Source organism: Balaenoptera musculus, chromosome 21, assembly GCF_009873245.2.
Source record: "Balaenoptera musculus isolate JJ_BM4_2016_0621 chromosome 21, mBalMus1.pri.v3, whole genome shotgun sequence".
In the NCBI taxonomy this organism is placed as follows: Eukaryota; Metazoa; Chordata; class Mammalia; order Artiodactyla; family Balaenopteridae; genus Balaenoptera; species Balaenoptera musculus.
In genome coordinates this window covers 34,672,588-34,696,215 of record NC_045805.1, presented here as the reverse complement: position 1 = coordinate 34,696,215, position 23,628 = coordinate 34,672,588, and the positions used below count along the sequence as shown (strand labels likewise).

General features: G+C 42.1%; 1 protein-coding gene across 4 annotated transcripts in view; it reads left to right on the top strand.

The window, feature by feature from the left end:
- The window catches only part of PSD3 (pleckstrin and Sec7 domain containing 3), a 550,392-nt gene that overhangs the window by 507,032 nt on the left and 19,732 nt on the right, over positions 1–23,628 (top strand). For all 4 annotated transcript variants that reach the window (XM_036838889.1, XM_036838891.1, XM_036838890.1 and 1 more), the window contains 2 exons: positions 2,135–2,279; positions 18,050–18,193. In XM_036838889.1, the coding sequence (XP_036694784.1) occupies positions 2,135–2,279; positions 18,050–18,193 (289 nt within the window). The remainder of the gene's footprint in view (positions 1–2,134; positions 2,280–18,049; positions 18,194–23,628) is intronic.

Genomic DNA, 23,628 nt, shown 5'->3' with positions numbered 1-23,628 from the left:
AGTGTTAATTATTCATGGCATGCCTTCTACAGCCTGAGCTTGACTTCAGAATCACTCTCAACACAACACTACCAACTGGCTGCATTAGACACTGGCATTAAATTTGACATCAATAGAGTAAACACAGGTATCTGCAGGCTTGCTGATCAAAACAGTGGAAGACTAGCAGAGGAAATGAGAACAAGAACAGGTACTCTGGTGATTTGGGGATGCTGAGCTCACAAAGGCATGAGATTGCTGACATCAGGCGAGGAGGAAGTTGTAAGGAAACCCAAGTCACAGAGGAGTTTTTGGTGTGGGAGATGACTAGCAGCACAAGAGAGCCACAGCCGGATGTGTAATCACAGCCATTAGTCATAAAGGTCCCCCACGTTATTCTGTTCCCCAGCATTATTGTTTTTAAATGTCTAAAATGCTGGATACGGTAACTAAAGAGAGCTAATTACTCCAAGTGGGACTGATGCAGAAATCAGTCAATTGAAATAACAGGTTGGAGAGGCACACGGGTCAGAGAGGCATGCGGGGCACGATGAGGGTGACACCTGGGTGTGGTGTCAGGTTAGCGTGGTAGCTTTCAGAGCCATCAGTACAGGAAATGATTTTTAGATGGGCTGACTTCTTGTCCATCTTTTTATTGATTATATACATGGTGGGTATCTCACCTAGTTCAGGACTATTTCTCCCATTGATTTATGAGTTCACAAGTGCTGTCAGTGCTGGGCTCTGCAAACATGACATATAAGTTAAAAGTATGATACTGACATCAGGAGATTTCCACACCCTGTCAGGTGGATTTTTTTATGTCCTACTGAGGTATACTGTACATACTTTTAAGTGTACAATGATGTTTAGCAAATTTGCAGAATTGTGCAACACAGTCCAGTTTTGGAACACTTTCATCACCCCACCCCAATCCCCTGTGCCGTTCTCACCCACAACCTGGACACCACTAGTTTCCTCTTTGTATTGCCCTTTCTGGATTTTCCATATAAATGCAGTCACAGAATACGTGGGCTTTTCTTTAGCTCAGTGTGAAGTTTTGGGGTCATCCACGCTGTAACCTGCCTCAGCACTCCATACCTTTGCTGCTGGATGGTATTCCACCACATAGATATAGACCGTGTTTTTGTTTTTGTTTTGTTTTTAATTTTATTTACTTTTATTTTTGGTTGCATTGGGTCTTCATTGCTGCATGCGGGCTTTCTCTAGTTGTGGCGAGCGGGGGCTACTCTTCGTTGCGGTGCGCGGGCTTCTCATTGCAGTGGCTTCTCTTGTTGCAGAGCACGGCTCTAGGGGCACGGGCTTCAGTAGTTGTGGCACACAGGCTCAGTAGTTGTGGCTCACGGGCTCTAGAGCGCGGGCTCAGTAGTTGTGGCGCACGGGCTTAGCTGCTCCGTGGCATGTGGGATATTCCTGGACCAGAGCTCAAACCCGTGTCCCCTGCATTGGCAGGCGGATTCTTAATCAGTGCACCACCAGGGAAGCCCTAGACCATGTTTTGTTTATTCATTCACTAGTTGATGGGCATTTAGAGTGTTTCTCCTTTTTGATGCTTATAAATAGTGCTGCTATGAACTTCACATACAAATCTTTTAGTGCCTATATGTTTTTATTTCCCTTGAGTGTATACCTAGAAGTAGAATTGCTGGGTTGTATAATAAATTTATAGTTTATAGTTTTTAAGAAACTGTCCAAACTACTTTCCAAAGTGGGTGTATATACCCTTTTACATTCCCTCTATCAGTTTATCCCTCAGTTGCATTTTAAAATCAAATTATGTGATTGGAAGAGATGAGTTAATTTTTAAATTAATTTTTGACCTAGGCTAGTATCAAATAGAAAGTAGGGGGTTTAGTAAATATTTATTGTGAAGTGATTTTGCTTTATTTCCTTCTGTATCCTTGGGAGATAATCATAGCCTTACACTATGATGATCCTAGGTTCCAGGGCCTTTTATTACCATGGTGATTGCTTTTGAAAATGTTAGTCTCCAATGAAGTTTTGTCAGGGATTATTTGTACCAAGAAGAATAAATGATTTTGTGTGCCATTTCAGATCAGTAATGAGAAATGGGCAAGATGTGATGCACTTAGATACAGAAATACCCTAACATAAATATATCTGTTTCTCATAGGAGTCCAGAGGAAATGCAAGGGTGGATAAACAGAATTAATTGTGTTGCAGCTGTATTTTCTGCACCACCATTTCCAGCAGCCATCGGGTCTCAGAAGAAGTTTAGTCGCCCACTTCTGCCTGCCACCACTACAAAACTGTCTCAGGTTAGTCACTTTGATCGTGCTTTGACCTTGGAAAAAAGCACTTTGTTAAATAATCTTCTTAATACTTGTATTTGAATAATACTCCATATTTTGGGGGCAGGGATGAGACCTTGCCCCGGAGGACAGTGTTGTACAAGTGGGGCAAAATGCAGTGTGCTGGCTTTTACACTTCCTGTGGGAAGCTGACACATTTGAGTCAAGGTTGGTAGGACACATACTTTGAATTAGTTTCAAGTACTTTGAAAAATTACTTGAAAAATACTTTGAAAAATGTATATTAGTTTACTAATCAGTCATACCAGCCTCATTTTTGATTTTGATTTTTGTTTTTACTAACAGTGCATATTTTTTAAATAACTGGCTAATGTTAGACATCCTGGCTTGGGAACAAGCTTTTTATTCATTCATTCATTCAACTTTTCATTTTATTGAGCTTTTCCCATATCCCAGACTGTATTTGATGCTGAGTATATAAAAATATTCCCACTATTCACAGTGCAGTGGGGCAGAGCCTTCCCTACCTCTCAGGGAGGATCTAAGTGAACCCTGGTGGTTTTCCCAGCTAATCCAGACAAAGCATGCTAGAACTCTCTTTAGATGTAGTCACATGAGCTGCTCTCCGTTTGTAGGAGTGATCTCTCTAAAGACCACATTTTACTGTGTTCCTTTCTTACTTAAAACTCTGTTCTAAGACATTGCATACAAGCCACGTTTGCCAATTTTAAACCTGTCTGCAGTGCCGCTATTGCCATTGATGAGTTAAGGATTTTGGAAGCTACTTTGATGTCTTTGTGAATTTCTTATTGATGCAATAACAGAAATAGTTTCATCTGGCTTTAATCAACCAAGTCTTGATATTAACTAGCTCCTCTACACATCTGACATCATGAATGGAACATTTATTAATAAATATGTATCATGTGCCTGTTGTACCTCAGAGACTATTTTTGGCACTGGAAAAAGGCAAGTGAAACCCAGGCGGTCTCTGGGATCGAATTGGCAAATATAAACATGTAAGTAATTGTAACGCAGTTTGATTAGAGGTACATGAAGGATAAGTCCAGAGTACTGTTGGGGTGCAAGTTAGGGCCTGGCCTTGGAGGAAGGAGGAAGTGTGGTAGCTAATACGGAGCTCACAGGATGAGCAGCAGGTAGGTGTGGTGTGGGAAAGAGAATGATCCAGCAGAGGTCCGAAAGGCCCAGAGGAGAAAGCGCTGGGATGTAGGAGGTACACATAAGTTATCAGATGTGACTTGAGTACAGAGTGTTGTGAAAAGGCAAGAAACGTTCCTCTGTGGAGGTAAGCAAATGCCAAATGATGAAAAGTCTGGTTTGTCAGGTGTAGGATTTTGGATGCTTCACTGGTTCCCAGCATCCTTAGGATAATAGTATAAGCAGGAAATTAATGTGATCAAATCTGTGCTTTAAAAGTTTTTCTTGTTACAATAGGAAGAAAGTACTAGAGGAGGAAACTACTAAAGCAGGAAGGCGCTTTCAATAATGCAGGGGAAAACTAAGTTAGTTAAAGAGGAGGTGGGCAGAAGTGGAAGGGTTTGGGGCATGTTGATGGTCCTTAGTGCTCCCTGAAGTGAGGAATAAGGGCTGTCACCTGGGCTTGGACACTGAGGACTGTGGTGTCTGATCTGGCTTTTGGGACCCCATCGTCTCCTGCTTTCCCTCCTGGTGCTTCTTCCCAGGGTCCTTTCCTGTGTCCTTTTCCTCTTTCTACCTCCAAATGTTGCAATGAGTGCTCAGAAGCAGACCAAAACAGACACGTGAGAAACAATAGTTTTTAAGTTAGTCAAGAAAAAACCCAGGGAGAATGTTATGCCAAGAGAAGGGCGGAACGATCAGGTACAAACAGGACAAAAAGATCTCCTGTGAAGTGGCAGGAGGTGACTGGGTCATACAGTGAGAGCAGTTTCGGGAGTGATGGTGGAGCGGCCACGTTGGTCCTCCTTAAGGGGGATGGAAGGCAGTGAGGATGTGGAGGAGGGGACGTGTGTGAGTCCTGCCTAAGTTCATAAAGACAAGCTGGTGCTGAGAGCAGAGGAGGCATGATTTCAGTAGAGATTCTTTTGTTTCTGTAAATTCATAATTATTATTAACGTGATTTGGATGCTCCCCACGTAAGCATTGCTATTCCTGTCTAGTTCATAGACTAACTACCGAAAAAGCTGTTAGGAATAGAAACGACCGAGCCAGCTCACTTTACAAGGCAGAATGGCATTTAACTTTCAAGGAAAATAAATATTCTAAGAGAAAAGGAAGGCTTTACCTCTTATTGATGGCCAGAAAGTATGTTGGCAGACTTCTCCATCTACCCAACTAAAATACAAACTCTTAAAGCAAATGCATTTCCCCACTATAATTTTGGGTACTTGACATAAATAGTAAGCCACATTACATAAGGTAAGAGGAGAGAAAAACAATTGAATAGCTAGAGGCAAAAAAATACTTTCAAAAGTTGAGTTTTATTCTATTAATTTCACTAGGAATTTTCTAATCATTACCTTTCAATAGATTGGTCTTTCTCGCAACTACTCCTATAAAAGATCCGGGGGTGGGGGGGAAGGTGATCTGAAGTTAAAGAGGAACATTAATAAGTATAGAGCAACATGAGAGCTTTTCCTTTTTCTTTCCTCACTGTAGAACCTACATTTCTGTTTATTTTCTACTTTAAAAAATGTGTTACTATCCTATTTATGTATGGGCTGTACCTTAATAAGTCACTTATACGTGAAAATGAATGTGTTTATCTATTTGTATATTTTTACCACAAGGCCATACCACTTTTATCAAGGCAGAAGCTCTTATTTTAAACAAATGTCCTACATTGGAATTAAAAATGGAATGCATAACTTTTTTGATATTTTTCCTCATTTTGAACATGGAGGTGCAAAAAATGCATATGTAATGTGATCAAAATGACGGGTTCAAGATTTTAAATAAGCAAGTAGTAACCAGAAAGAAGCATCCTCTTGTGTCACATAAGATGACCAAACCCTTTTGGGAATTTAATTTCTTTGTAAAAAAAATACGATGACTTCCTCCCAGACAAGTAAGTCACCGAGCCTTTGTGGGCCTCAGTTTTCCACCTGGAAGGTGAGGAAATTGTCTAGAATGTTTTTAAGATTCTTTCTATCACTAGCTCTGTATTTTTTTGCCCAGGTCGTCGTGTTTGTTTACTAAAAATGAAAAGTGTGCTTTACCTTTGAGAGTAATAGGACAATTAGAAACGAATGTGTCGAACCAAGCACATGATAAAGAACAGGTTAGAAAGAGGGAGAGAGCGTTGGTGGGCACACAGCCTGGTGCGGGTGTTTGGGGTACCCTCCGTTTCAGATGGAGACTCCCGGGGCGTGTCTTTGCTGGAGTCACAGTGCACCTTCAGTGAACCCGGAAGGTGTGTCTGGATGCGCCCACAGGGCCTCCAGTGCCTTGAAGGCGGGGCCCCCTCCTTTAGCCCGGCCCTTCTCAGTCTCGGCCCGCTGACCTTTGGCCTGGGTAGTGCTTTGTTGTGGACTGTAGGGTGCTAGGCAGTGTCCGCAGCCTCTGCGCACTCAATGGCAGTATCATCCCCCCAGTCGTGACAACCAAAAATGTCTCCAGACACGGCCGAATGTCGTGTGGGGCCCGTCCCTGCTGTTGGGAGCCACTGCCCTAGCCCGGCCGTCTTCCCTTTCTCCACATGCCCACAGCCTGGCTGCCACGCCCCGAAGCGCCAGACCCCTTGGACAACTTCAGTTTATAAGATAATGTATAACAGCGTGAGTGCCCTGCTGGAAAAGAGTCAGACAGTGTTAGGAAAAACTAAACATTCAATTAGAAGAGTGTTTGGTGCTTTTAAAGACACACTGTTCATCACCCTGTCATTTGCAGGCTTTTCTTTAATTTATTCTTGTCTTCTCTCCAAACCATATTAGCCGTCGTTATTGGAATTGATTATTGTCAGAGCAGCGTGGTTCTTTCTGAGCAACTCCGCTGTGTGGGAGGAGTCGCCTTCTTCTAGTTGTTTTTCATGACCATGTTGCCAGAGCATATTTTTCTTCCTCTGTCGCAGGTGGAGAGACTAGTATGAAAATGTAAGTTTTGTTTCTCCTTCTGGTATAGCACTCCAAACTTAGGATTTCATGGTTGGCCATCTTCAAGATCTACTGGACCTCCTTTTCTACTCATCAAAGTAGTCATTTTCAGACATTAATGTGCATAAGAATTATCTGGGGACTTATTTAAAGTGCACATTTCTCATCCCCCGGCCCCCCGCCTCGATTGATCAGGTCTGGGCCAGGGTCCTGGAGAATATGTGTGTTTCTGAGACACACCGGTGTCCTGCCATACGCAGTGCAGACCAGAGACCCTGCCCTGTGACAAAACCTGCCTCCGTTTCACTACTTCTCTGGAGACCTGTACCTCATGACGGTGTCATTTCCTCAGGTATCTTGTCCTGTTTTCTGCTTTGAATTCCAACCACTGTTCTGTAGAAGTTTGACTCAATGGATGATCACTAAATGCTAACTCCTGAGGGCCAGCCTTGTGATTAACCCAGTCGCAAACAGGAGGTTCTGTGTTTGCTTCTCACCCTCGTGCTGTCCTGTGCTTGACCGCATGGCAGTAGTGCTAAGGACAAGGTGAGTGGGGCAATGTTGGTTCACAGCCTGGCCCCATATGAGGAGGGCAGGGAGAGACCGAAGAAAGAGGCAGTCACTCCGGACTGGTAGGTGGCAGGTTTAATACGCAAGGGAACTCACGAGGCTTGTCTTGGGCGTCTGAGACACAGCGGGTCTCTGCACCCGCCTCCAGGATCTTAAAGTTTATAAGCAGCCTTAACTGGGTTCCAGTCAGGTAGGCCATCCAGATGGTCCCAACAACACCTTACTGTCTCAAGGCCACGTCCTTGGGCAGCTCCTAGCACGGGGAAGGCAAGCGGAATGCACATTCCGAGGGCGGGGGCTGGGTGAGGAGCCTCCGGGTGCCCAGGTCCGGCTCCAGGGTCAACCGGCCGACTCGCCCTCTCAACGCCCTTCTCCACAGGCAGACTCACGTGAGGAGCAGCGGGCTTTCAGAGGACGAAGGCATTCTCAGAGTGTGTCCCTCACTGGCCAGAACCACACCCTTCCCACCCCACTCAGTGTCATACTTTCAGTCCTGTCACTTCTACTTCCTACACATCTTTCATATCCTACCCACATCTCTTAATTCAGACTCTTGTTATTTTGTGCCCAGATCACTGGTGTCCTAATTTTTTGGTCATTTACCTTATCAACACTAAATATTTGAGCAGATATCCTTCAATATGTGTATTTTTTAAATAAAATATGTTACATGTCTTACTATCAATATAACATGAAAAAGTGCTGAACATCATTAGTCATTAGGGGAATACAAATCAGAACCATGAGATACCATTAGGATGGCTATAAGTTTTTTAAAATTTTTATGAAAAGTAATACATTGGTGAGGTTATGGGGAAATTAGAACTCTCATATATTGCTGATAGGAATATAAAATGAAGCAGCTTCTTTGGAGAACACGTCGGTGCTTTATCAAATGATCAAACAGAGAGTTAGCATGTGACCCAGTAATTTCACTCCTACTTTGATAACAAGAGAATGAAAACATACATTCACATAAAAACTTTTACATGAATGTTCACAGCAGCATTATTCCTAACAGCCAAAGGTGGAAATGGCCATCAGCTGATAAATGGATGAATAAAACGTAATATATCCATACAATGGGACTTTATTCAGCCATTAAAACAGTGAAGCACTGATACATCCTACAGTGTAGATGAACCTTGGAAACCGTGCTAAGTGAAAGAAGCCAGTCACAAAAGGAACGTGTTGTGTGATTCCATTTCAAAAGGGTCTCTTTTAGGGGATCTAAAATGTCATAAAATTAAATGTGGTGATGGTTGCACAGCCCTGTGAATATATTAAAAAACTCTGAATTGTACATTTCAAATGGGTGATTTGTGTGGTAAATGTGAATTATATCTCAGTGCTGATTTTAAAAATTCTTCCCAGTGGATCACCTTGCCTGGGGCACATGCCCTGCCTTGGAAAACTCTGGCAGACCCTTCCTAGAACCACGGGAGATCTCCCTTCCTCTCATCTTGCTTCTCTTCAATCCAACCTGCACAGTTCTGGCTAAAACATGATTGCTTTGATGTCACTTAACCTTAACTGGCTCACTATTGCCAACAAGATGCAGTCTGGACTCCTTGGCATGAACTTGGACCACACTTTGTTTGCTACACCTTTTCAGAATAGACAGCTTTCGTATTCATGTACTAGAGGGTTGAATTGAATAGTTAACATATACTAAGTACTCAATAAAACAATTAGATTATTATGCTGAAGCTCACTAAACACTGCTTAAGGTCTTTAAAACCGTCTTAAACGTGAAATGATGAAACAAAATCTTTCTGATGGTGCTTTCAACAATAGCCCCCCTCGGGCTGACTTGAAGGCAGGGGTTCTTTAGTCTAAATTCCTGCGGCTTGGGTTTGATGAAGCTGCAGTATTTAGCAATTTGACTTGTTAATTGCCTAGCAGATTCCTACAAATGCCATTACCTTCTAAATCATGTCTACTTTAAAATAGCACAAGGAAACAGTCTGAGGTCTCCCTCTTTACCTTCCCTTTTTTTAAAAAAGTAAGTCCATTTATTCCATTTTAAAAAAGTAAGTCAGTTCCTGTTTCCTGAGAGACCCATATATCAGGTACTGTGTGAGATGTGTGGGCATTACAAAAATAGCTCAGACTTGGTTTTGGCTCTCAGCTAATGGAAGCTGAAGGGGTCAGTTGACGTTAAGCAGGTCATGTCTACAAGCCAGAATGGTGCCTCTCTTCTCTCCCCCGCCCAGCACCATGCTAGACACTGGATGAGTTGAGAGAAGGGAAAATGAACTTGCTCTGCCTCCAGAGAGCTTATAATCAGTAGAGGAGACGAAATTCCCGCAGGGGTCAGGGTATGTTTTGTACTGAGCATGTGGTGTAGACTTGTAAGTTCTGTACACGCAGCAGAGGAATCGGCTGTGAATCCGGGGAACTCTGGCTTTGAGTGGGGTTTGCAGAAAGGACCTGGTTGTTAAAACCGGGTGTCTAAGAGCCACGGGAGAGAAGGCAGTTGAGGACCAATGCGTTTCCCAAGAGCCTTGACGGCTCAGGTCAGCACTGACCCAGCAGGGAGCAGACTGTTTTGAAGCTTGTGTTTTCAGCAGCCCTTTGGATTTTATACAGTTGTCTGGAGGCTCAGAGTTGGGGGAATGGGGCTGCTGCCCCTCTGCCTTTACCTCTGGGGCCTCAAGCAAGGACTTGACCTTTCTGGATCTCCATGGCCTCCAAGAGGAAGAGGTTAGAGGGGTGAAGGCCGGGTTCTCTTTCACTTTAGAATTCCTGGGGTTCTGTATTCCACAATGGGAAGAAGCACCCAGCACAGCACCTGTCAACCTAGTAGGTGTCCTGTTAGAGTGCGGGCGGACAGCTGTGTCCTACCCACCCCCCCAGCCTTCTGCCCCCTCCCTCTGGTCTTCTTCCTTCCTCCCCTCCCTAAGTCTTATGCTTGGTATAAAAGGATGGAGAGCTGACTTCCGGGCCTGGCTGGTGGCTGAACCGTTGGGCTGTGCTTCGGAAGGGAAGGCTCTTGCACTGTCTCAGCCCTGGACTCACTGTGAGATCCTGAACACCGGCTTGCCTGTCCCCATTGCCTCAGCAGCTAAGAAATACTTTCTTCAAGAAATTAGAGTTTGCATTTTTTTTTTAACATCTTTACTGGAGTATAATTACTTTACAATGGTGTGTTAGTTTCTGCTTTATAACAAAGTGAATCAGCTATACGTATACATATATCCCCATATCTCCTCCCTCTTGCGTCTCCCTCCCACCCTCCCTATCCCACCCTCTAGGTGGTCACAAAGCACTGAGCTGATCTCCCTGTGCTATGAGGCTGCTTCCCACTAGCTAGCTATTTTACATTTGGTAATGTATATATGTCCATACCACTCTCTCACTTCATCCCAGATTACCCGTCCCTCTCCCCATGTCCTCAAGTCCATTCTCTACCTCTCCATCTTTATTCTTGTCCTGCCCCTAGGTTCTTCAGAACCTTTTTTTTTTTTTTTTAGATTTCATATAGCATACAGTATTTGTTTTTCTCTTTCTGACTTACTTCACTCTGTATGACAGACTCTAGGTCCATCCACCTCACTACAAATAACTCAATTTCGTTTCTTTTTATGGCTGAGTAATATTCCATTGTACATATGTGCCACATCTTCTTTATCCATTCGTCTGTTGATGGACATTTAGGTTGCTTCCATGTCCTGGCTATTGTAAATAGAGCTGCAGTGAACGTTGTGGTACATGACACTTTTTCAATTATGGTTTTCTCAGGGTATATGCCCAGTAGTGGGATTGCTGGGTCGTATGGTAGTTGTATTTTTAGTTTTTTAAGGAACTTCCATACTGTTCTCCATAGTGACTGTAACAATTTACATTCCCACCAACAGTGCAAGAGTGTTCCCTTTTCTCCACACCTTCTCCAGCATTTATTGTTTGTAGATTTTTTGATAATGGCCACTCTGACTGGTGTGAGGTGATACCTCATTGTAGTTTTGATTTGCATTTCTCTAATAATTAGTGATGTTGAGCATCCTCTCATGTGTTTCTTGGCTGTCTGTATATCTTCTTTGGAGAAATGTCTATTTAGGTCTTCTGCCCATTTTTGGATTGGGTTGTTTGTTTTTTTGTTATTGAGCTGCATGAGCTGCTTGTAAATTTTGGAGACTAATCCTTTGTCAATTGCTTCATTTGCAAATATTTTCTCGCATTCTGAGGGTTGTCTTTTCGTCTTGTTTATGATTTCCTTTGCTGTGCAAAAGGTTTTAAGTTTCATTAGGTCCCATTTGTTTATTTTTGTTTTTATTTCCATTTCTCTAGGAGGTGGGTCAAAAAGGATCTTGCTGTGATTTATGTCATAGAGTGTTCTGCCTATGTTTTCCTCTAAGAGTTTTATAGTGTCTGGCCTTCCATTTAGGTCTTTGATCCATTTGGAGTTTATTTTTGTGTATGGTGTTAGGGGGTGTTCTAATTTCATTCTTTTACATGTAGCTGTCCAGTTTTCCCAGCACCACTTATTGAAGAGGCTGTCTTTTCTCCATTGCATATTCTTGCCTCCTTTATCAAAAGTAAGGTGACCATATGTGCGTGGGTTTATCTCTAGGCTTTCTATTCTGTTCCATTGATCTATATTTCTGTTTTTGTGCCAGTACCATACTGTCTTAATTACTGTAGCTTTATAGTATAGTCTGAAGTCCAGGAGCCTGATTCCTCCAGCTCCATTTTTCTTTCTCAAGATTGCTTTGGCTACTCACGGTCTTTTGTGTTTTCATACAAATTGTGAAATTTTTTGTTCTATTATTTCTGTGAAAAATGCCATTGGTAGTTTGATAGGGATTGCATTGAATCTGTAGATTGCTTTCGGTAGTAGAGTCATTTTCACAATGTTGATTCTTCCAATCCAGGAACATGGTATATCTCTCCATCTGTTTGTATCATCTTTAATTTCTTTCATCAGTGTCTTATAGTTTTCTGCATACAGGTCTTTTGTCTCCTTAGGTAGGTTTATTTCTAGGTATTTTATTCTTTTTGTTGCAGTGGTAAATGGGAGTGTTTCCTTAATTTCTCTTTCAGATTTTTCATCATTAATGTATAGGAATGCAAGAGATTTCTGTGCATTAATTTTGTATCCTGCTGCTTTACCAATTTCATTGAATAGCTCTAGTAGTTTTCTGGTGGCATCTTTAGGATTCTCTATGTATAGTATCATGTCATCTGCAAACAGTGACAGCTTTACTTCTTCTTTTCCGATTTGGATTCCTTTCATTTCTTTTTCTTCTCTGATTGATGTGGCTGAAACTTCCAAAACTATGTTGAATAATAGTCGTGAGAGTGGGCAACCTTGTCTTGTTCCTGATCTTAATGGAAATGGTTTCAGTTTTTCACCATTGAGAACAATGTTGGCTGTGGGTTTGTCATATATGGCCTTTATTATATTGAGGTAAGTTCCCTCTATGCCTATTTTTTGGAGGGTTTTTATCATAAATGGGTGTTGAATTTTGTTGAAAGCTTTTTCTGCATCTAGTGAGATGATCATATGGTTTTTATCCTCCAGTTTGTTACTGTGGTATATCACATTGATTGATTTGCGTATATTGAAGAATCCTTGAATTCCTGGGATAAACCCCACTTGATCATGGTGTATGATCCTTTTAATGTGCTGTTGGATTCTGTTTACTAGTATTTTGTTGAGGATTTTTGCATCTATGTTCATCAGTGATACTGGCCTGTAATTTTCTTTCTTTGTGACATCTTTGTCTGGTTTTGGTATCAGGGTGATGGTGGCCTCATAGAATGAGTTTGGGAGTGTTCTTCTCTCTGCTATATTTTGGAAGAGTTTGAGAAGGGTAGGTGTTAGCTCTTCTCTAAATGTTTGATAGAATTCGCCTGTGAAGCCATCTCGTCCTGGGTTTTGTTTGTTGGAAGATTTTTAGTCACAGTCTCAATTTCAGTGCTTGTGATTGGTCTGTTTATATTTTCTATTTCTTCCTTGTTCAGTCTTGGAAGGTTGTGCTTTTCTAAGAATTTGTCCATTTCTTCTAGGTTGTCCATTTTATTGGCATAGAGTTGCTTGTAGTAATCTCTCATGATCCTTTGTATTTCTGCAGTGTCAGTTGTTACTTCTCCTTTTTCATTTCTAATTCTATTGATTTGAGTCTTCTCCCTTTTTTTCTTGATGAGTCTGGCTAATGGCTTATCAATTTTGTTTATCTTCTCAAAGAACCAGCTTTTAGTTTTATTGATCTTTGCTATTGTTTCCTTCATTTCTTTTTCATTTATATCTGATCTGATCTTTATGATTTCTTTCCTTCTGCTAACCTTGGGGGTTTTTTGTTCTTCTTTCTCTAATTGCTTTAGGTATAAGGTTAGGTTGTTTATTTGAGATGTTTCTTGTTTCTTGAGGTAGGATTGTATTGCTCTGCACTTCCCTCTTAGAACTGCCTTTGCTGCATCCCATACATTTTGGGTCATCATGTTTTCATTGTCATTTGTTTCTAGGTATTTTTTGATTTCTTCAGTGATCTCTTGGTTATTTAGTAATGTACTCTTTAGCCTCCATGTGTTTGTATTTTTTACAGATTTTTTTTCTGTAACTGATATCTAGTTTCGTAGCATTGTGGTCGGAAAGGATACTTGATACGATTTCAATTTTCTTAAATTTACCAAGGCTTGATTTGTGACCCAAGATATGATCTATCATGGAAAATGTGCCATGAGCACCTGAGAAGAAAGTGTATTCTGTTGTTTTTGGATGCAATGTCCTATAAATATCAATTAAGTGCATCTTGTTTAATGTATCATTTGAAGCTTGTGTTTCTTTATTTATTTTCATTTTGGATGATCTGTCCATTGGTGAAAGTGGGGTATTAAAGTCCCCCACTACTGTTGTGTTACTGTCGATTTCCCCTTTTATGGCTGTTAGCATTTGCCTTATGTATTGAGGTGCTCCTATGTTGGGTGCATAAATATTTAGAATTGTTATATCTTCTTCTTGGATTGATCCCTTGATCATTATGTAGTGTCCTTCTTTGTCTCTTGTAATAGTCTTTATTTTAAAGTATATTGTGTCTGATATGAGAATTGCTACTCCAGCTTTCTTTTGATTTCCATTTGCATGGAACATCTTTTTCCATCCCCTCACTTTCAGTCTGTATGTGTCCCTAGGTCTGAAGTGGGTCTCTTGTAGACAGTATATATGCTGGTCTTGTTTTTGTATCCATTCAGCCAGTCTATGTCTTTTGGTTGGAGCATTTAATCCATTTACATTTAAGGTAGTTATCGATATGTATGTTCCTATTACCATTTTCTTAATTGTTTTGGGTTTGTTATTGTACATCTTTTCCTTTTCTTGTGTTTCCTGCCAAGAAAAGTTCCTTTGGCATTTGTTGTAAAGCTGCTTTGGTGGTGCTGAATTCTCTTAGCTTTTGCTTGTCTGTAAAGGTTTTGACTTCTCTGTCAAATCTGAATGAGATCCTTGCTGGGTAGAGTAATCTTGGTTGTAGGTTTTTCCCTTTCATCACTTTAAATATGTCCTGCCACTCTCTTCTGGCTTGCAGAGTTTCTGGTGAAAGATCAGCTGTTAACCTTATGGGGATTCCTTTGTATGTTATTTGTTGTTTTTTCCTTGCTGCTTTTAATATTTTTTCTTTGTAGTTAATTTTTGATAGTTTGACTAATATGTGTCTTGGGATGTTTCTCCTTGGATTTATCCTGTATGGGACTCTCTGAGCTTCCTGGACTTGACTGACAATTTCCTTTCCCATATTCGGGAAGTTTTCACCTATAATCTCTTCAAATATTTTCTCAGTCCCTTTCTTTTTCTATTCTTCTGGGATCCCTATAATTCGAATGTTGGTGCATTTAATGTTGTCCCAGAGGTCTCTAAAACTGTCTTCAAGTCTTTTCATTCTTTTTTCTTTATTCCTCTCTGCGGTAGTTATTTCCACTATTTTACCTTCCAGGTCACTTATCCGTTCTTCTGCCTCAGTTATTCTGCTGTTGATTCCTTCTAGAGAATTTTTAAATTCATTTATTGTGTTGTTCATCATTGTTTTTTTGCTCTTTAGTTCTTCTAGGTCCTTGTTACACATTTCTTGTATTTTCTCCATTCTATTTCCAAGATTTTGGATCATCTTTACTATCATTACTCTGAATTCTTTTTCTGGTAGACTGCCTATTTCCTCTTCATTTGTTTGGACTGGTGGGTTTTTTCCTTGCTCCTTCATCTGCTCTGTGTTTTCTGTCTTCTCATTTTTCTTAAGTCACTGTGTTTGGGGTCTCCTTTTTGCCGTCTGCAGGTTTGTAGTTCCCATTGTTTTTGGTGTCTGCCCCCAGTGGGTAAGGTTGGTTCAGTGGGTTGTGTAGGCTTCCTGGTGGAGGGGACTGGTGCCTGTGTTCTGGTGGACGAGGCTGGTTCTTGTCTTTCTGGTGGGCAGGACCGCGTCTGGTGGTGTGTTTTGGGGTGTCGGTGACCTTATTATGATTTTAGGCAGCCTCTCTGCTAATGGGTGGGGTTGTGTTCCTGTCTTGCTAGTTGTTTGGCACAGGGTGTCCAGCACTGGAGCTTGCTGGTCGTTGAGTGCAGCTGGGTCTTAGCATTGAGATGGAGATCTCTGGGAGAGCTTTCACCGTTTGATATTACGTGGAGCCAGGAGGTCTCTAGTGGACCAATGTCCTGAACTCAGCTCTCCCATCTCAGAGGTACAGGCCTGACACCCGGCTGGAGCACCAAGACCCTGTCAGCCACACAGCTTTTGGGAAGTCTGAGGTCTTCTGCCAGCGTTCAGTAGGTGTTCTGTAGGAGTTGTTCCACATGTAGATGTATTTCTGATGTATTTGTGGGGAGGAAGGTGATCTCCATGTCTTACTCCTCCTCCATTTTGAAGGTCTCCTCTAGAGTTTGGTATTTTAAAGGAAAATATGAAATTTTCTTCAAAGTCAAAATACTATATAAGTAGGAAAAAAATTAAGTATTAAGTGACATCATCTGAAACTTGCCTTTTGGGTAAAATTTCATTGTATATGCTATCACAGGTACTACCAATGTACATCACTTGACATATAACAGTAGTTTTTCTTGCATCTATTACTTTAATGTCACTACTGAAGCTGTGACTTCCTAATTTAAAACAGTTTCAACGAGTACATGCCATTTGCTATCGCTGTTCCTTTTGTTTGAACTTTGTCAGGTGTATTTCTCTGCCTTCTGTGAAATCCCCTTTGTTAGCGTTGTCCCATGAGAATGGTCTGCACGCTTCCCTAATGGATTGTAAGGGCAAAGACAAAAGGGAGGAGAACAGCAAGCTTCCTGATTGGTCTTTCTTCACGGTGGATATTACAGATTTAATTGCGTGAGGCTAAGAACATGCTGCGTCTTGTGGCTACTGCCTTTCTCCTTCTCCGTTTTTACATCCACTTTTGTTAGGAAAGTCTGTGTGTCTCCTGTATGGTGGGATTCTAGCATTGAAATAATTTGCGTGGTCTGTATCCATTTATGCCCGTAAGAACCACTTGGAATTTTTATTTCAGTGGTGAAAATAGACAGATTTAAGAGGTATGATTTTAAAATGCTTCTATTTTGAGATTATCTCCTTGATTCTTGCTTCATGAAGATGATGAAGCTGGAGTAAAGCACTGCACGTTGAATTCTGACATTTATTGACTGTACACTATAAACTGTGAGTCACTGTACTTACAGATCTGGACTCAACAGAAAAATGGGTCCAGTGTTTCAGCAGCCAGTTCACAGAAGAGGAATTCCAGTAAACATACGAAAAGATGTTCATCCTCACTTGTAATCAGGAAGATGTAAATTCAAATCATTTTATACCCATAAAATTAGCAAAAATTTGCGAGTGTGATATCAAATTTTGGCAAGGATATAGAAAAATGGGAAGTTTCAAGCCTACTGTGGAAATGTAAACTGGTGGAAACACTTTGGAAAACAGTTTAGCATCATTTTAAAGATGTACATTTTCTAAAACCCAGAAATTTCAGTTCTTGGTGATCACAGGCAGACTTCAGAGACATTGTGGGTTCAGTTTCAGACCACTGCAATGAAATAAATATCTCAATAAAGCAAGTCACACAGATTTTTTTGGTTTCTCAGTGCATGTAAAAGTTATGTTTACACTGTACCCCAGTCTGTTAAGTGTGCCATAGCATTCTGTCTAGAAAAACAATGTATATACCTTAGTGAAGAAATGCTTTATTGCTAAAAAATGCTAACCATCATCTGAGCCTTCAGTGAGTTGTAGTAGTAACATCAAAGATCACTGATCACAGACCACCGTAACAAATATAATCATAATGAACAAGTTTGAAATATTATGAGAATTACCAAATGTGGCACAAAGACACAAAGTGAGCAAATGTTAGAAAAACGGCATCGATAGACTTGCTTGACACAGGGTTTCCACAGACCTTCAGTTTGTAAAAAACGCATTATCTGCTAAGTGTGATGAAACAAGATGTGCCTGTGTGCTATAGGGAAATTCTTTCTCATATTCACTAGGCAACATGCATAAGAACGTAGCATCATTTATAGCAGCCCAGAGAAACCTGAAAACAACTTAAATATCCTTCAGTAAAATGTGAGGTTGAGGGAAGTCAGAACCTCTACTATTTTGGAGGGAAAAGCATAGGTCACTACATTTGTTAGAATAGCAGCTTTCAGAATAATTATTTCTTGATGGCATTGCCTGTCTCAGAAAGGAAAAAAAATATGCAGGTAGGTCTTCATCTGTAGTGACAGACAGGACAGCACTGCTGAGGACGTGAAATGCAGAAGCCAAATTGTGCAGCCCTCAGGATGGGTGCTGGACTCTGCAGCCGGTGCCTTGCCTGCTTGAGTATCTCTCAGGAGGCCTGGTCCCAGCTCCGTGGCCGTTACTCCTGACACAGGGCTATGAAAGCATTTGGTTTTGTGACCAGGGGCCTGGTTAGGGAGGCTGACCTTGGCCTTGGTTGCCATTTTTCGAAGGTACACGTGGACCCTGGCCTGAGAAAGTTGGTAAGATGTGGCAGCAGAGGCATGTTGGACTGTTTCGATGAATTAACGTCATTCATCATAAGCGATTTTTTAAAGTGTGCTACCGTTGTTTATTGATTTTTCTGGATGCTAAATGGCTTAATACTTTCCTGCAGGAGGAACAGCTGAAATCTCACGAAAGCAAGCTGAGGCAGATCACCACAGAGCTAGCCGAGCACCGCTCCTACCCACCTGACAAGAAGGTTAAAGCCAAGGAGGTGGATGAGTACAAACTCAAAGATCACTATCTGGAGTTTGAGGTGTGTTGAGCCTAAATGTAATAATTGCCTGTACCTGAGCTATTTTATGATTTTTTCCATGAGGCAGGGGTTTTTTTTATACTTACTGTAACTGTGGGCAATGTACCTTGACCCTGCCTCTCCCTGGGGAGCTCTGTGCAGGGTCTAGGTCATGGTGGCCCCTCATGTTCATGGTTCTGTTTAAGCGTCAAACAAGCATCAAAGAATAAATTGCCAGTTTATGCACTTAAAAGCAAATAGCCTGCCTGTTGGAATAGCAGGTGCTGGCTGTGAGACAAAAAAACAACAAGTAGATGGACATGCCAGGGTGGGCAGCTGCTTTCTCTGTTCCTGCACCTCTTCCAGCAGAGTCTTAGTCAGAAAAAGTACCGCAGAGGAAATGAGCTACAGGGCGACATGATGCTTTTTCCTGCTGCTAGGCAACAGATGCATTTTTCCTCTTACCACTCACTGCCCTTCACAAGGAGGCTGATAAATTAAGTTGTGCACATCCATATACTATAGCAAGTGTGGCCATTAAAAGGGATGGGGAGGATCCATAAACTCTGGAAAGACAGAAAATTTAAAAGCAAGTTGAAAGCAGTATAAATAGTAAATGTTACCTTTGGCTAAATTTTCTCCCAAGTTAGCGTCAGGGTTATGCAGGATCCTCTGACTCTGCCCCTTCAGCAGCCACTGTAAGACACTTAAAGTATCTCTTTTTTTAAGTACGTAGCCTGTAGTCCAAAATGAAGAACAATTATCTTTAAATTTTTTACAGTCTTTTTCTGTTGAGTGTGTTGAATCCATCTTCAGCTATTCTTTTTCATTGTAGCTCTAGTCTATTCTACTTATTCATCTCCTTCTTTCCCATCTTACAGTCATGTTTCTTCCTTGGGCTTGAAACGTAGCATCATCTGAGCACCCTCGCCCTGGCCCCTGCCATCCCAGGTCCGATCAGGAGCCGGATCCCAGTGCTCGGCCTCTGCGGTGTCCCTCCTGTCCCTCGCTTGCCACCGGCGTTGCTTGTATGCCTCTCTGCCCAAGTCCTGGGTTTTCATGTGTCACCTGAGCCTGGCGGCGGCTTCCTGTCATCAGTTCATCCTGCATGCTCCTGACAGTTTTCTAAGGCATGCTTCTGTGCAACAGCTGCCCTTGATTTTCCCCACAATTTACCTTCAGATAAAGTCCAATCCTTCGTCTGAGAGGATTCGGGTTCCTTCTGTCTTTCCACAACACGGGTCTTCCCACCACGACCTCCATGTATATCAGTCACATTTCTGCCCACTCTGCTCCCTCCAAACACGCTTTTATGCCTTTGTTCATCTACTTTATTCTGCCCCAAATGCTCTTCCCCTTACTTCGTTTCTGAAAGTGCTGTTCATCTTCCAAGATGCAGCCCAAATCCCGTCTATGCAAAGCCTGCTCTAAACCTGCTGGTTACCGTCCTGCACGGTGGCTCCTGTTACGGTGACTTCAGGAAGTCTTTGCATCTATGGCTTTCGCGCCAAGGCTGTGAGCCCTTGGAGTGCAGGGGCCTCAGGTCCATTTCTAATCTCTGCTCTGCGCTTGCTTTTGGGCTGCACAGGATTTCATGGAAGCTTTTAAAAGTCTTTTCCTGAGTTATAAAATTTCTGTTACAAAATGTGACATTTGGTCCCCTGCAGATCCATGTACTACTTTTCTTCATGGTTAAGCAGGTCCTTGCTCTGGGCAGATGAAGAAAGATCTTTCTTTTATTAAAGGAGAAAGTTTATTAGCTAAAACTTTGGAAGCCTTACCAGCAAAAGACTTGAAAAAATACCTTTTAAAAAACAAAGAAACTAAGCAGCTCATCTATCCCCACACTTGTTCATTCTTGGGAGATGGGAGCTCTCAAAAATCAATCACAATTCTTCACACGTCTGGAGTGGCTTTCAGCCGTAGGCCCTTTTAGTTTCACACGTGCTAATTAAATTTCCCAGCACCTCAGGCCCCTGCTGCCAGTTCTCAACACCTTGCCCTGAGCCCTTGGCTCAAAGGCTACAAGTCTGTTCCCAGGAGGCAGGGGCGGTGGCAGGACCGTAGAAGGGATGCCACTGCTAGAAGCACTCCCTGCTTTTGCATCCACTGTGGTACCCCTTTTCTGAAAATGTAGCCCAGCAAAAGCCAGCGTTTTCATTTCCTGACATGAACTTAGACCAGCCTTTGTGGAGCTAAGTCTTACTTCCATCAAATTGTCACATCAAGGAGCCTGAACATTGCATTCCAGGACTTTGGCTCATTAAAATCTTCTCATATGGTAATATGTCAGGCATGCTGGATTGTCTCTCGAACTGTGTTGACCTGTGTCACCAGAAAGGCAGATGGGCACCTCACTTCATAGAGGTTATCTCAAAAAATTTTTGTTATCTTTTTTTTTTAAGTGAATCATTATTTTTCACTAATTTAAAATTGAAGTACTGTACCCTTCGGGGTCCACTTTGCTGTTATTTCAGCCACCAGAATTTGTCTTGTGTGTGTGCCTTAGAGAGACTCTGCAGAGAATTCAGTGCTTGGCTTTTTACAGCCTTCCCTAGCAGGCTGCTTTATTTCCTGAACAGGAGGTCTGAATGTTACTGACCGTCCTATGTACTTTGTTCATTGCTCTATCCCAGCTTCTGGAATATGGACTGAGTGCTTGATACATATTTGTTGAGTGAATAAATGAAATTTTGTTATTGAGTATAAAAGATAACATCAGAGGAAGTGGTTCCCTGAGAAAGCTTAGTAGCTCCCCTGAAAACGAATGTGATAAGCAGGCAGGAGTGTCTGCAGTTCAGTGTGACCTCAGATGGGCAGTGACAGGAAGGGGAGCTTGAATCCCATCTGCATCCTTGTCACCAGGGAAGAACACAGGCGGGAACCTGTTCTCTCACCTGTTCCTGTAGTAAGGGACTCCCTGTGGTTTCAGAGCAGTTCTTGTAATTTTCACATCTTGGTAAGAAAAACACCTTTATTTTGTTAGAATATTAAGCTGTTGGTAGTAACACTGGGGTTGTTTCTAACTTAATGTGTTTCAGTGATTTATATCCCAAGTTGCTTTGAGTACAAACAGGTCTTCATAGCGGGCCAAATTCACAGCTCGTTCTATGACTTAGAAATTCTCCAAACCCTGACTGACAGTAAATGATTAGAAACTCTGGTAAATAAGAAGGTTCAGGGGTTGGTTATTGTTTGTTTGTTTTTTGTTTGTTTTTTTTTAACATCTTTATTGGAGTATAATTGCTTTACAATGGTGTGTTAGTTTCTGCTCTATAACAAAGTGAATCAGTTATACATATATCCCCACATCCCCTCGCTCTTGTGTCTCCCTCCCTATCCCACCCCTCTAGGTGGTCACAGAGCACTGCGCTGATCTCCCTGTGCTATGAGGCTGCTTCCCACTAGCTATCTGTTTTACATTTGATAGTGTATATATGTCCATGCCACTCTCTCACTTCGTCCCAGCTTACCCTTCCCTCTCCCCGTGTCCTCAAGTCCTTTCTCTTGTTTGTTTGTTTGTTTGGTTTTGAAGTCTATAAAAAGTCTACAGAGAACAAGGAGACTTCCATCAATCTCAGCCTTCGCCTGTATGAATATTCACTAGTACTGTCAGCAGCAAACTCCACGCAGAATGGCTGTTAGGTGACCAAGTTCATGCCTCTCTCTCTTTACTGCCTATTCATAGGGGGCAGGGAGGGGTGGCATTGCTTTGTTGTTGATTGAATTGCTTCCCCAAGCTGCAGCTGTTACTTGTCTAGAAGAGTTCGTGTGGAGTCTGATCTCACTTTTGAAAGGGTTGTTAGGCATCACAAGTCTGTGTAAGAAACTCACCATCATTTCCCAGTTTCAAAAAATAAATATCAGAAATGGCCTCACTTCCTTATAACTTATTTCTACTTTATTCAGTTCCCTTTTCACTTAAAAATGTTTAATTGATCTCCATCTTTCTAGTACATTTGGAAATTTATCAGGATGTGGGACAGGTGGGTGGTTTGTGTCACATATAAAAACTTACAAAGCTCCAGCCACTCGAAGCACAGTAGGCTGGGCTGTGCCCGATACTCCTGGGCCCTTTAAGAAACAGCCCTTGCTAGCACTGTACTTGGCCCCAGAAATTTGTCTTTATGTCTCTTTAGCAGTTAAAGTGAAGATACTGTTTGATCCAGGATGTTTTTCATGTGACGTTTAAGATGTTTTCAGTGGCGTAAGTTATTAATTCTTAGACCTGAGTAGGGAAAGAGAGACTGTAGCAACCCAAACCTATGAGAAGCATGACTGGGCTGTAAGAGGTTTGCTGAGGAGGGAGGGATTCCTGAGGGCAGGCTAACAGAGGCTCCCGGGTTCACTGCAGAGCCGGTGGAGACCTGGCAGGCAGCACCAGACCAGTGCATTTCATGGGCCAGCAGACCTAAGGTCAGAATGTTTTCTTTGGCCATCGCAGTGCTGGATTTGTTTTCACTGAGATTTGAATGCGTTTAGGGAAGACCTGCAGGGTCCTCCCCACCACCCCTTAGTATATCAAGCCTAGCAGGTGTCCACATTTGTGTTGCTGGCCTGGCCCCTGAGGGCGGTTCAGTTTGCCATCCCTATACAGAGGCTGCAGACGGTTGGATATGCTTTGTGTCTTAGATCTTTGAACATGGGCTTTGGAATCAACTTTCTCTTCGTGGTTAGAAAATGGATACTTCCAGGTACATGTGTTCTCAGGTTCCAGTCCAGCAGGAAAAGAAGTCCACGTTCCCGATGGCTCTACCCAGATGCAGAATAAGTCCCCTTGGCTGAATGGGCTAGAAATCAGCCACGTGCCCACTCCTGAATTTCGACCTGGAGTAGCACATGCTTATGGCTTAAGGCAGGCAGGGCCCACACGAACCACATGGCTGGAAGCTCAATTTTAGAAACAACAAATGTCCATTCTAGTAAGACATGTAAATCTCTTGGGACGGAATATTTTAAATCTAGAAAATCTAGGGCATCCTTGAGGCGTGATGCATCTTTTTCTGAATTTCTCATTTTTGGTGGCATGTAAAATGGCGCGATTCCTTCTGAAATAGATGTATTTGAGAATAAGAGCACATTCCATACAGCGCCGTTCAGAAAATTCAAAGCAGCTCATATCAAGGAGCGCACGTAATATGAATTTCTAGGTGTAAGCCCTCAGTTTTATCGTTGGGTTATTTGTTGCATGGTGGGTAGGTGGTGGTTTGATGTATTTCTTTTTGAACAGATTCTCTGCTTGTGATCTTAGCTCTGCTCCCTCAGATCGCTCAGTCTTTGTCAACATCAGATAAATAATTTTCACGTGACGGTCTACTTTTTCTCTCACAGGAGCAGTGCAAGGGCATATTTCAGTGCACTGCCAGCCGCCACAAGGCTGATCCACCTCTGAAACAAGACGATCTAGCTGTTAATTTGTGAGTGGCCTTGTTTGTAAAAGTGCAGAGGTAGCTGTG